Source organism: Equus asinus, chromosome 16, assembly GCF_041296235.1.
Source record: "Equus asinus isolate D_3611 breed Donkey chromosome 16, EquAss-T2T_v2, whole genome shotgun sequence".
NCBI lineage: Eukaryota > Metazoa > Chordata > Mammalia > Perissodactyla > Equidae > Equus > Equus asinus.
The window spans coordinates 15,046,835-15,059,663 of record NC_091805.1 but is presented as its reverse complement, the minus strand read 5'-3'; the positions used below and the strand labels follow the sequence as shown (position 1 = coordinate 15,059,663).

Here is a 12,829-nt window from a genome sequence, read left to right as displayed (position 1 = left end):
TAATATGTTGAAACTGACCACTCTTACGTACAGAAAAGAATCATGTAGGGAATCTACTCAGGGAATGTGTAATCATCTCCATAAACTCACCTTTTGGCATATGAATTAGAGTTCTAGTCCAGAAATGCAACTTGTGAAGCAATCAAACTTGCCAATTTATTTCTCAGGACCCAAGTATCTCAGAGTCTTAAAAATGGTTAATGATGAGATTCCATGCTCCATGAAACCTCAAATGCTCATGACATTTTCAAACAATAAATGGTACACAGAGCATTTGATAACAAGCTGCTACTTTTTTAAATTTCTGTTTCATACTGTTTAAAAAAGAAAAGCCTAAAGAACACAGCAATCACCCCTTTACAGTTTTCTGAAACATGAACTAAACAATAATGACTCCAGAAACAAATACCCACTGCCCAGGTCAAAACAATTAAACCACGAAATCACTTTAACCAGAAGAAATTTTGAAGGATTTCTAAGGCCAGTCCTCATTCTCCAAGAAATGGTCAGGACCTTTCTCTTCTTAATTTTTTTCTCAGTCAAACCAGCAAGAACTTATGCTAGTGACTACAATGTTTTTTAAAAATCCAGACTTGACCCCCTCTGTGATGTGAGGATAGAAACGAGACAGGAGGAGATTGCCGTCTACAATCTGGAAGACGGCTCTCACCACCCCAACCATGCTGGCAACCTGATCTTAGAACTCCAGCCTCTAGAAGTAAATTTCAGTTGTTTATTTTTAAAACTCTAGACTTCTTACCAATTATAATCTTTTTAACCTAAAGAACCACTAATATCCTGCAGCGTATGGTTTCTAACCTAAAATCCATCTCCTTGCCGTGTGGATTTACTTCTTGGTCTGACCTCTGAGTTGCTGTTCCCTTTCTCAGGCTGATGAGAGCAGTTCACTGAATCCATAACCTTGTTCTCTGGGCTTTAATCCCCTCCACAACTTTCTTCAGCTGAGTGACTCAGAACATTGCTCTGGTAAAGTATTAACAGGATCAATTTTGGAGAGAGCTGAGGACTTAAAACTGGATTCAAATCCTCTCTTTGCCACTAACCAAATATGTGCCTTACAGCAAGATATTTGATTTCTCTGGACTTGTTTCTTCATCTTTAAAATAGAGATAATCATGACCTGCCTCGGGGGCTTGCTGAGGATTGGGTGAGGCAATCCATTTCCTGCGACTGAGCACACAGTAGTCACTCAACACAAATTTGCTTAAGTTCCTCATCAATAATTATTTTTTTAGTGCTAAATACATCCCAGGCTCCATGCTAAATGTTGGGGATACAAGAGGGAGAAAGACAGGAGCAATCTCATCCCCAAGAAGCTGATATTCAAGTGGAGAATATAGAATAAAAACACACTCACAAAATAATTACAAATGACGATGTGTCATGATGGATCTGAAATCAAGAATACAGAGAACAAGGGGAGGAAGAAGGTCAAAAAATGCTTCTCCAGGGGCTGGCCCCGTGGCCGAGTGGTTAAGTTCGCGCGCTCCGCTGCAGGCGGCCCAGTGATTTCGTTGGTTCGAATCCTGGGCACGGACATGGCACTGCTCGTCAGACCACGCTGAGGCAGCATCCCACGTGCTACACCTAGAAGGACCCACAACGAAGAATATACAACTATGTACTGGGGGGCTTTGGGGAGAAAAAGGAAAAAATAAAAAATAATAAAAAATAAAAAATAAAATCTTCTTAAAAAAAAAAAATGCTTCTCCAGAGAAGTGGCATTTAACCTAATAACTGAAGGATGGCAAGGACCTGGCCGTGCAAATAGGAGGAAGGGTGATCAAAACAGAGAAAAAGCTTTAAGAAACGTAAGAGCTTGGAAGTGAACGGAACATTCCACAAAACCAGAGCACAGAGCTGGGGCAGCATGGCAGTGAGGTGGGCAGGGCTCTGGATGCTACTGGAAAGAGGTTGAAGGCGAATGACGTGATCCCACTAACATGGAGCAGAAGGGGTCATTTGCCCATGTCCCAGCCAAGGTCTTGTACTGGTTCAGGTCAGCAACTACAGAAGCAAGGATGCCCCCCACCATCCCCCAGGCGTCCAAGAGCCCACCTCTCTTTTCTAAGGCTCATTCGTGTGGGTCATGTCATTGCCAAAAAGAGCCTGGGAGTAAGGCACCCCCAAGAATAAGCCAGAGGTTCAGGCTGATGGGGTGACACTCCTGCTGGACAACAACAGGCAAGATTGCTGACAAAATTCTCACCAACTCTGATGATAGAAACAAACAGGGGATGGAAGCGCTGGTTCCATGAAGGCTGGTGGTCTCTAGTCAATGACTCAAGCTTCCACAAGGGTCTCGGGTGCTCAAACACCACCCCTCACTGTGGGTCTTACTGCATATGCGCCATGATGAGACCAGGACAGTTCTGAAGGCTTTTGTTCCCGTCGGTCTATACATTCCATCTACCCATAATGTGCCTGCAGGAAAACAAGACACAATCCTCCTCTGTTTGGGCCTCCAAAGACATCTTTCTTTCTCTCCTCCTTCCCCAACACACACACACTCTCCCTCTCTCTCTCTCTCTCTCTCTCTCTTATAGCCGTTAGTCTACACCTGTGAAACTTCTCCCTCTTGCCACCTCCTTCCTCCTAGCTCTTTCACAGTAGACTGCGGGCCCTTTAGCAGAAGGTGAATCATCCAAAACCCAGTGTCCCTTTCCTCAAAGACAGAAAAAACAATGTCAAACCCTTCCAGAGAAGAAAAGAAATGAGATGTTGACATTTCCATTTAATGAAAGCTGAGCACTCCTGTCCTACAGTAAACATTTTCAGAGCCCTCTCATTACTGTGTAAAACACAAATCGGAGCAGGGCAGGAGGGGAAGAAGGGAAAGCGGCAGAGTCTGTGGCCACAGCCCAGGGGAGAAATGAGGCATGGATGAAACAGGTGACAGTGAAGCTGGACAGAGTGGATATATTCGGGAGCTATTTTTGGAGATACAATGAAGGGGAGTTGCTACTGAATTAGACACAGTAGGTGAAGGAGCAGTGAGTTGAATTTAAGCTGCTTCCTGTCAGAGAAAATTGAGGAAGTAAGACTTTTAAGAAAAATCTAAAGTTGCATCCTAGATGTGTTAAGTTTTTGAGACACTAAATGGAGATGTCAAGGAAGCAGTTGAATATCTGAGTATAGAGCTCAGAAGAGAGGTCCAAACTGGACATACAAATGTGGGAGTTGTCAATATCAAGATGTGTAAAGCCACGAGAAAAAAGGAGTCATCTAAGAGGGTAGAGTAGGGGATAGGCGCCCAATCCGAGGCCTGAGGATCCCCCATGGATTGAGGCTGAGTAGAGAAGAGCGAGCCAGGAGAGGAAGGAGTGGAGAGGAGGGAAGAACATTGCAGGAAGACGGCCACAATGTTCTCATTATCCTTCTCCCAAAGCTAACGTGTCTCATGTTTCTTCGACCACTCCTTAAATCTGCAGGATTTTATTTCCTCATTTTTCTCCAGTGCCACTGCAATAGAGGAAGTGTTTTGTTTTATGGGGAAGTAAGTCTTCGTTTCATTTTTATATTTGTTTACTTTTCACTGGAAAGCTGTTAAAATAAAATTAAAACAAAATTCTTTTTATAATAAACTATCTGAACCACAAGAGGGTAGAAATTCTAACTTTTAGAGAAACTAGTTTTTCAAAGCTAAACTAATTCATTAGATCTATAATTTTTTTTCTTCCTGCTGAGGAAGAGTCATCCTGAGCTAACATCTGTGCCAGTCTTCCTCTATTTTGTGTGTGGGATGCCACCACAGCACAGCCAACGATGAGTGGTGTAGGTCTGCACCTGGGAACCAAACCTGCACCAAACTTAACCACTAGGCCATGGGGCCAGTCCCAGATCTATAATTTTTCAAAATCATAAACATTATTTCCCACATATTTTTACATGACATAAAATAAAATAATGAAGCATGAATCATGTTCTACGCTCTACCCCCTACATGAAAGGAACTTGCTAAAAGAGAAATCTAGATGAGAATTCAAGTAGCATTTTTCTAAGCTTAGCTTTTCCATAATCAAAACCACAGCACGCACTGAAGTTACTCCCATTGAGAGTAACTTCTTATCATGCACGTCCATTCCATTCTACTAAAAGCAAAAATGTTCTTTAAAACCATAGTTTCAGAGGATCCTCACCTGCAAAACTAGAAAAGGAGAAAATACCTAATCATGGTAAGATAAATGGGCAATATTTATTTGCATCAAGGGTAAGCCTCAAATACTGCAATATAAACTGCATGGTTTGCATGAGGCAAAACCATCAGCTGGGCTAATCCATAATGTGCCACGTGGGAAGTCTATTTCTCTATGATGATAAATTCTTCTAGCATACCAAGTTATGTTTAGAAAATTGCCCACATTAGTGTAATTAAAAGAAATCCTGGGGCCAGCCCAGTGGCACAGCGGTTAAGTGCACACGTTCCGCTTCGGCAGCCCGGGGTTCGCCTGTTTGGATCCCGGGTGCAGACATGGCACTGCTTGGCACGCCATGCTGTGGTAGGCATCCCACATATAAAGTAGAGGAAGATGGGCATTAGCTCAGGGCCAGTCTTCCTCAGCAAAAAGAGGAGGATTGGCAGTAGTTAGCTCAGGGCTAATCTTCCTCAAAAAAAAAAAAAAAAGGAAATCCTGCTGTCATCTATCACTTTTTCCCACACTACCCATATCCATTTTAGCACTTACCTAATTGTACTAGCGATCTCTTTCATATCTCTGTTTACCTTGATGGATCCTGAGTTCTTGAAGCCACACCCATTGTTCCTTCCTAGTGTGCGGCCAGGACCTTCAGAGACCTCAATGTAAGGGTCCAAGATTCACCTCCATTGGAAACATCTGGAGGATGTGTCAAAATGCAGTTTCCTGGACCCCATCCCCAAACATATAGAATTAGCATGATATTTGTAAGGATTTCTAACAGCTGTGTTAGGGCTTTCAAACTGTATGAAGGAGATAATGAATCCAAAGGCATAACTACCTAAGAGCTCTGGGCTGACGTTTCTTCTACTTACTCCAGCCATTGTTTGGAAACCACTGCCATAAAATTGGTGGAATAAAGGAGAAGTTGTCACCCTGGGTAAACCTCCATCTTATAACAGAGACAGCTTATAACTATTTCATCTTAGAGGATTGCGACAGTATATATCTCATGTATTTTCCCTCAACCAAAGCAAATAATTTGGGGATTTTAAAACTAAAAGACCTTAGAGATTATAATCTGTACAAAATACACTGAGAAAAAATATACCAAAGATATGTTAAGAACATAAAGGCCCGACTAATCAAATGTATTATTCCCACGATTTATTTAAACAAAACTAAAAAGTCCAACATTTAAAACCCCAAATCTTGATTTTTTAATGATAAAAACAGTCATCACTTTTTTCATGAAAAGGTTTTTATTTTAAGGAGTCATATTTTAAATATAAGAAATATTATAAAATTATTATAGCTTTACAAATAATTCACTTTTTGATCAATATAAGTAGAAATATAGCAAATAATACATTTTTAAACAATATCAAAATATAATTTACAATTCTACATATAGATGAATAGATTTCCAAAATTCAATCTCAAAAAATATTTTAAAGTATATGCTATGATTATTATAAAAGAGAAAACCTTTTTTTTTGTCTCTCAGAAAAGAACATTTTACCTGTATCTAGTCAATATTATTACATGGCACAAACAGTTCAAAATATAAAATGTTTACTTAAAATTATCTTTCAGAAGTTTTTTTTAATTTCTGCTTTTTGTTAATACTTGAAAAATATCTAAAGCTATATTTAAGTCTTACAGAGACTTAATGTCTCCAACTGAAATAAAGATATCATATTCAGCTTTCACCCTCCTAGCAGATAGAACCATGAGTCATTTCTTAGAACTAGGTTTTCAGGTAATCGGTAGGGACAGGCTGTGCCAGTTGTACACTTCACAATCTTAGAAACATTTTATAACCGTGAGATATGTAAGGACTCATAATTACTCTGCTATCTCTTTCAATCTGTGTCAAGAAGATAATACATGTGCTTTTTACACAGAGCACTAATACCTGGGACTGTGGAGTTGAATAGCATCTCCTCTCTCTTCATTCAGTCACAGCTTGAGTAAATCACTTAACCATCCTTCTAACCTAGTACTTCCACCAGAATAACAAGAATGCTGTTGGTATCCATATATTTTAAGATGTACCAGAGAGTGAAAGGGTCATTATATGATCAATCTTTTACATCTTTAGTGGATAACTGCACTCTATTTAGAAGAACCTTGGCAGAAGAAATTCATTTTGCTACTGTGCTAGGTAGGCGATGAGAACCGAAGGATACCAGGAAGGCTGTCTCCTGACTTGATGAATGAAGGTCCAGCAATAATATGAACCTAAATAAAGTGCGCTTTACCTGGAAAACGTCTACTTGTTAAAGTTACAGGGGGAAATGTTGCAAATTAAACATCATTGGAAAAATTGAGTTCTCTCTATTTAGTTAATTATCTGTCACATTATATTATTGGATACAGCAGCCACAGAGGTTAACAGATTACTGCTTTTATAATTGAATTCTTAAAGAGTTTCACATTATATAATGATATAATTGTATTTTTAAAACATCACAGAAACCCAAAATGTACCTATTTGTCATCATCAGAATGTGCACATTTGATCAGGACCAAGCTATGTCCAAGGCCCCATTGAGCCCATCATTCAATCACGTGCTTTTAGTGGCCACTGAGCGATGCTGTTTTGCAGGGAAGGAAATCAAGAATAAAATGATCATCCTCCATTGGGAAAAAACTCCTACAGAACAAGAGAAAATGACCGAGTCTTTCAGAAAATGTTTAGTGGTGCCAACAAAATGGAAAGTTAAAAAAGAAAAAAACATGATTTGTCTCATTGTAGCAGCAGAAGGGCAGCCCACGCTTGCAGAACGTGGCAACTAAAAATAGATTCTGCTACTTTTTTGTGCGCTGAGAGTTACAAAAAGGCACAAAGTTCACAGATAGATATATTTTCAAGTAAGGGAACAAAATGACATAAAGAAACTGACCTTGTTATCAGTCTAGCAATAGAGGTGAGAGACAAACACATTTCAAGGAAAAACTTCTTAGTATTAAAGCACCTGTGCTGGAGCCCTTAATAAGGATGACTGCCCAGCTAATGCTGTCAAGCAAGTTACAGCTGGACATGGACATCAGCCCCGTAGACAGCAAAATTCCACAGAGATCACGGTGAGCACGCCCACTTTGTGAATATGAGATTCCATAAATCACCAGGAATCCACACCGAGTGTCAGTCTTCATGCACATCCAAAAAGGGAGGGGAAACGGATACCCATCAATAACAAGCAACGATTTGTCATTTCAAATCTAACATCTAGGGCCAAGAAATTTATTTTTTTGTTTAAACTAAAATGTTTCTCTGGGCCTCCTGAGTTATCCAATAACTTCCCCATCCCTAAAAATATCAATTCTTTTTTTGTGTGTCCTTCTAAGAGAAGTGGTATTAAGAATTAACAGGTGTTTGGGGACGCCCAAAAGAAACCCACTAAACAAGTAACAACAAATTACTGCCTGAGCTGGATCCTGTTTTCAAATGATGGGCAAGGGCAATAAGACAATCCACATTCTATAAACTACTTTTGTTACACATTAATAACTAACAGTTTCTGTGCAGGGTTCAGAGTAATAAGACAGAGAACAGCAGCTTCGCAGCATTAAACTTAGGCGAAAGGGGAGTGGACGGCAGGAACAGTGAAGTCGCACGGAAAAACAAGAGTCACCTGAGCATTAACCCAGCGTGAAAATGGAGCTACTTCTGATTTCCTAGAATCCATCCCTCCCAGGTTATTATTTCTGATTACCAAGACAGCACACAGCATTTTCGATCCAGCACTTTAGAAGAATGCTTGGTCACACCATGCTCTGCCTTATTAAATGATCTATGTTGAAACCATTCATTTCCATTTCTCTTACATCTGTAAAATGTCAAATAAGAGTGATAAGACAGCCATTTACCCTCAATTTTCTCAATAATGTAAGGTTTTAGAGAGAAAGTGTTAGAACTCTAAAATAATAGGCTAATATATTTTCTCAATTTTCCCTTCTCTCGTATTTCCACTAGGGGAAAATCTATTTCTGATAGGATCTCCTTTAAAGTTTAGGAGGCTGAAAAGCATTGCTCTTTAACGGAAAAAAAAGTTCTCAAACATAGTTATTTTCCGAGTAAATATCTTTCAAAAGAAAAGTTCTGCAAAGACTATGAAAACCTCCCCTGGAGGGTTTATAAAGGGTGACATAAAAGTAGGTGTGGGCGGAAAAAGAAATAACGTTTTAGGAACCACTTTTAAAAAGATCAAATATGAATGGTTTCTACCCTATCTACCTCTTTTTCACCCTCCTTTCACACATGAAAACACACAGACAGCACACTAGATTTCAGTAAGTGTTAAGAAAGAATTACAAAGAAGCAAAAAAGAAAAATCAATCAATCCTTGTTTTACAAAGAGAGAAAATAGGCCATAGACTTCGACAGGCTATAGGAATCTTTCTCCCCTTACGCAGTGGGTCAAAAACAACGATGCTTCCAGACCTCTAGTAAGCGTAATTCACGTTTCCTTTCCTGAACATATCCTGATCATGCCCTTAAACAAAATGAAGATGCTACAAGGCAAATCATATTCTAATTCTAATTTTCACTGCATTAAGATTCTGCAAAAGAACTGCAAAGCTATTGCAATCAACTACTCACATGTGGGAAACAAAGCATGGGTGTTAATGGGGAGCAAAATCAGTTATCTAGAAACACTCCCTAAAACTCACTTTTAAAAACCTTTTGAATGAAAAGTAAAATTGACATTTTAAGGTAATTTATCTTAAGCACACTACATATACAACTACATTAAAAAATACTCAGAAATCAAAATTATACTTCAAAGAATGTACTCTACACACATAAAACAAACCAGAGTCCGTAACAGTGTCTAAAAACAGATCTAATCGTTTTTTTAAAAAAAGGAACAATGGTTCATTTCTCCAGAGACGGATCATCCACACCACAATCATCCTCGTTTGGCGTCACCGATGGCTCCCCAAACATCAAAGACAAATTCATCTGGGAACGCAAAGTCTCCAAGAGCTTCGTCAAGGGCCACGGCAAATTCATCTGGATTACCTTTGTCCTTTCCAGCTTCAAACATTGTGGTAGCTATCAAAAATAATTTTAAAAATTAATGATACACGAGACAGCAACAGAAGACTGAGAAAAACGGCACCAGGAAAATTACTTTCTAAAAGTAACATGCATATCTATCATAGATTTCTAGTGCAAATTACAATAACAAGATACTCTCTACCACATACGGAGGTAGCAAAGATATTTTCAAACAACCTGCCCACTGCACCCAGCTGTGCAGCTGCCACCTCGGCCCCCTCCTTCACCTTGGAGCCCCTCAGTTGGGAACCTCTGGCATACCTGTGGGTGGAGCAAGAGCTCCTGAAAGAAAACCCCGTGGCTAACCCCAGCAGGAAACTCAGAGTAACCCTTCCCCCACCTCCCCATAGTCCCTAGCTCTCTCTGCCCCTTCCACTAGTCCCCCACCCCCAACTATGATGGCATCTAGTCCTCCCTTGCCAAAAAAAGAAAGCAGAAAATAACAGTCTGCAACGGGGCAATCAGGCTTGGAAGAAGGGGAGGAAGATATCTGTCTACTTCTTCTGAGCCCTCTCCAGTTTCGGATAGAAAGTGAAGGTGAGGCCTTTGCTCTGTTTTTCTAGTAAGTTGCCTGGGCCCCGTATTCTATGGCTGGGGAACCAGCATCTTCGGGAGTACACACTCCCATAAAGCCTGCCCCCACTGGCTGGGAGCCCATGAGGCTCAGCTGGTTCTTCCTCAGTCCCCTGTAAGTACCAGCAACCAGAAGGAGACAGTGGGAATGTGACTTGGGACTTGGGTGAAGAAGCAGGGTAGAAGTGAAACGCCAAGGCCAAGAGAAAAGCTCCAGCCTCTCCTTTCCTCCCAGGTTAAGGTGGAATGAATCAAAGCTTGTATGATTTCTCTGAATGAGCCCAGAGGTCTGGTCTTTCAGCTCAAATCCACCAGGGCTTTTCAGAGTCTTCAAGAACTGCTCCTCTTCTCAAACGAGCCAGTACTAACACCAGCAGGCTTGGGGAAGAGAGGAGATACGACCCATGGAAGAGCAGCATGATCAGAACAGAAGCAGATGCGGTGGGGGGGACCCGGTGCAGGGATCAAAGCCCTAGTCAGGCAGGAGGGCTTCCACGTGGCCGGACAGCCTGGTGCGGGGTGGGAGAGTTCCAGCGAGGTAAGAAGGCCATGGGGGAGGGGAGGACAGCAGCCACAGGGATGAGAGACGGGAGCCCAGGAACAATATTTCCTGGACCTGGCCTGCAATGCCTCGCAACCTCTGGTTTGGTTTCCTTAGTCAGAAATGAGAAAAATCATGATTTAAGATGCCCGGACTATAACTTCACAGTCCAAACTGTACAATCTCACTCACGCATTCAGGCTGGCACAGCAGAAAAGTGAAGAAAAACGCCTGCACTAAATACAGTCCCAGAATTGGCCAGGCCTCCAGTCCCACCGCCGACATGCTCCACCTCTGCTACCACGACCACTATTACTGGTAAGAGCTATTAGGGATCGCTGCTGAGAAGGATAACAGCTACACGTATTCTTCATGACGTGACAAGAACCTTATACATATGATTTAATTTGATGCCTTGGCACCTCTGTAAGGTGGTTTTTATCATACCCCTTTTACAGATGTGGAAAGTAAGGTTCAAAGTTTAGTAATTTGCCCAAGGGCTAAAGCTTCAAACTAATGAACTTAGGACTCACACTCCCTGTGAATTCACTATTTTTGTGCCTCTCAATAGACATTAGGTCAACATTCACTAGGTATTTACTCTGGGGAAGTACTGTGGTAGGAGCTGGGATTAAAAATGGAGTAAGGGGGCTGGCCCGGCAGCACAGCAGTTAAATTCGCACATTCCGCTTCGGCAGCCCGGGGCTTGCTGGTTCGGATCCCGGGTGTGGACATGGCACCACTCATCAAGCCATGCTGTGGTAGGCATCCCACATACAAAGTAGAGGAAGATGGGCATTGATGTTAGCTCAGGGCCAGTCTTCTTCAGCAAAAAGAGGAGGATTGGCAGCAGATGTTAACTCAGGGCTAATCTTCCTCAAAACCGAGCAAGGTATCTGCCCTCAGGGAACTCCTGGTCTTGTAGAACCAACAAAAACCCCAATCAGGCAGCTTCATAACTGTGTTGGAAATACTGTATTTAATATAGCGCTCCATAAATCTTTTACAAATCAGTGATTTGTACATGTATTTTAAAAGAATTTAAGACTGGAGCATGCACTGAACACGTTATGAATTTTTGTTAATGTATAAAGCACAAACATACATCCTTACAGGAGAAATAAACTGGTATAATTTTATCCTTTTTGATTAAGATTATATCTCTAAGAGAAAAACAAAAGAAATTTTAGCCAAATGAAATACTTTTTAGAAAGTTCTATCACATTAACATAATGACAGCTACTAAAATGCTTATAATCTGCTAACTATAATATATCTGCAATATACTGCAATAATATTTAACACCTAAATACAATCCAGCAAAAAAAATTCCACAAAAAGAGTAGAATTGTGATACCAATATAGCAGCTAAGTGCTGACCTCTCGTGGCCAAGTTGAGAATATCTTTATATCATTACGACTACTGAACAACTTTTACAATACAAATGACAAACTTATTTTGGCGACATAGGTCAATCTACATTTTCCACTAAGCTTTTAAATACTTAAACAAAATTTTTAGACATAAGGTATTACTGCAGGTGAAAAATCTTGGTATCAAAGGCCCAGAATTCACTCTCAGCTCTTAACTTGTTAGCCAACTTAGGGCAAGTTACCAAACTTCTCTGAATCTGTTTTCAAATTTCTAAAATGGCACACAGCGGGGTTTAGATAAAGATTTGTCATTATTGTTAGTTTAATCATGAAATCTGAAACCGTATCTCTTTCTATGGAAGGTCTTTGACACTGACTTTCTCTAAGACTTTTCATAAATATCAACACATTTCAAGCAACTCACATATGAGCCCAACACCAAAAGCTCAGCCAATATAGAATGTTTTTTAAGTGAAATCTATTTCCAAAACTTCATTGGCTTTATCTGAGAAGGATGACTTTCTTTAGCGTTCATTGTTTTGAATTCACTGAAAAAAGAAAACCATCCTAGGAAGAAATGTAATTATCTCTATTAAAATTATCATATACTTTTAAAAGAGCTATAAAAGATCTTATAGTGAAGATTTCCTTTCCACACATTTCTGGATCTCTTAATAAATTAGAAATCCTAAAATTCTGAAATTGCCAGGATAATCAGCAAACTCCTAAATTGATATCATCAGAAAATATTGTAGTTCTATATATAATTTACACAGTCGCGTTAAATATTCATGATGAAACATATATGATACAACTTTCCATTAAGTTAGGTCAATCCCAGACAAAGTCTTATAGGACTCAAAATCTCCCAGAAACCACTCTCCCCCCATAGATAACATTCCAAGGCAACCCATGTTGGCAATGGGTGGATTGAAAAGTCATAGTTCACAATGTAACTTTACAACCAAATGAAACACTGTCACCTTCACGGTTACTTCCCATATAAACTCATTTGAGTTATTTTCCATTTTCAAATGGTAAATACATCCCAAAGCTTTTCTGAGGATAGTGTTTTGGGTTTAGTCATTTTACTGCCACAATTCTTTTTAAAAT

General features: G+C 40.1%; 1 protein-coding gene across 1 annotated transcript in view; it reads right to left on the bottom strand.

Annotated features, from left to right (window-relative positions):
• Positions 1-5,406: 5,406 nt before the first annotated feature.
• Positions 5,407-12,829, bottom strand: part of GIPC2 (GIPC PDZ domain containing family member 2) — a 76,112-nt gene continuing 68,689 nt past the window's right edge. The window contains exon 7 of the mRNA XM_070486663.1: positions 5,407-9,222. Within this exon, the coding sequence (XP_070342764.1) occupies positions 9,077-9,222 (146 nt within the window). The 3' untranslated portion in view covers positions 5,407-9,076. The remainder of the gene's footprint in view (positions 9,223-12,829) is intronic.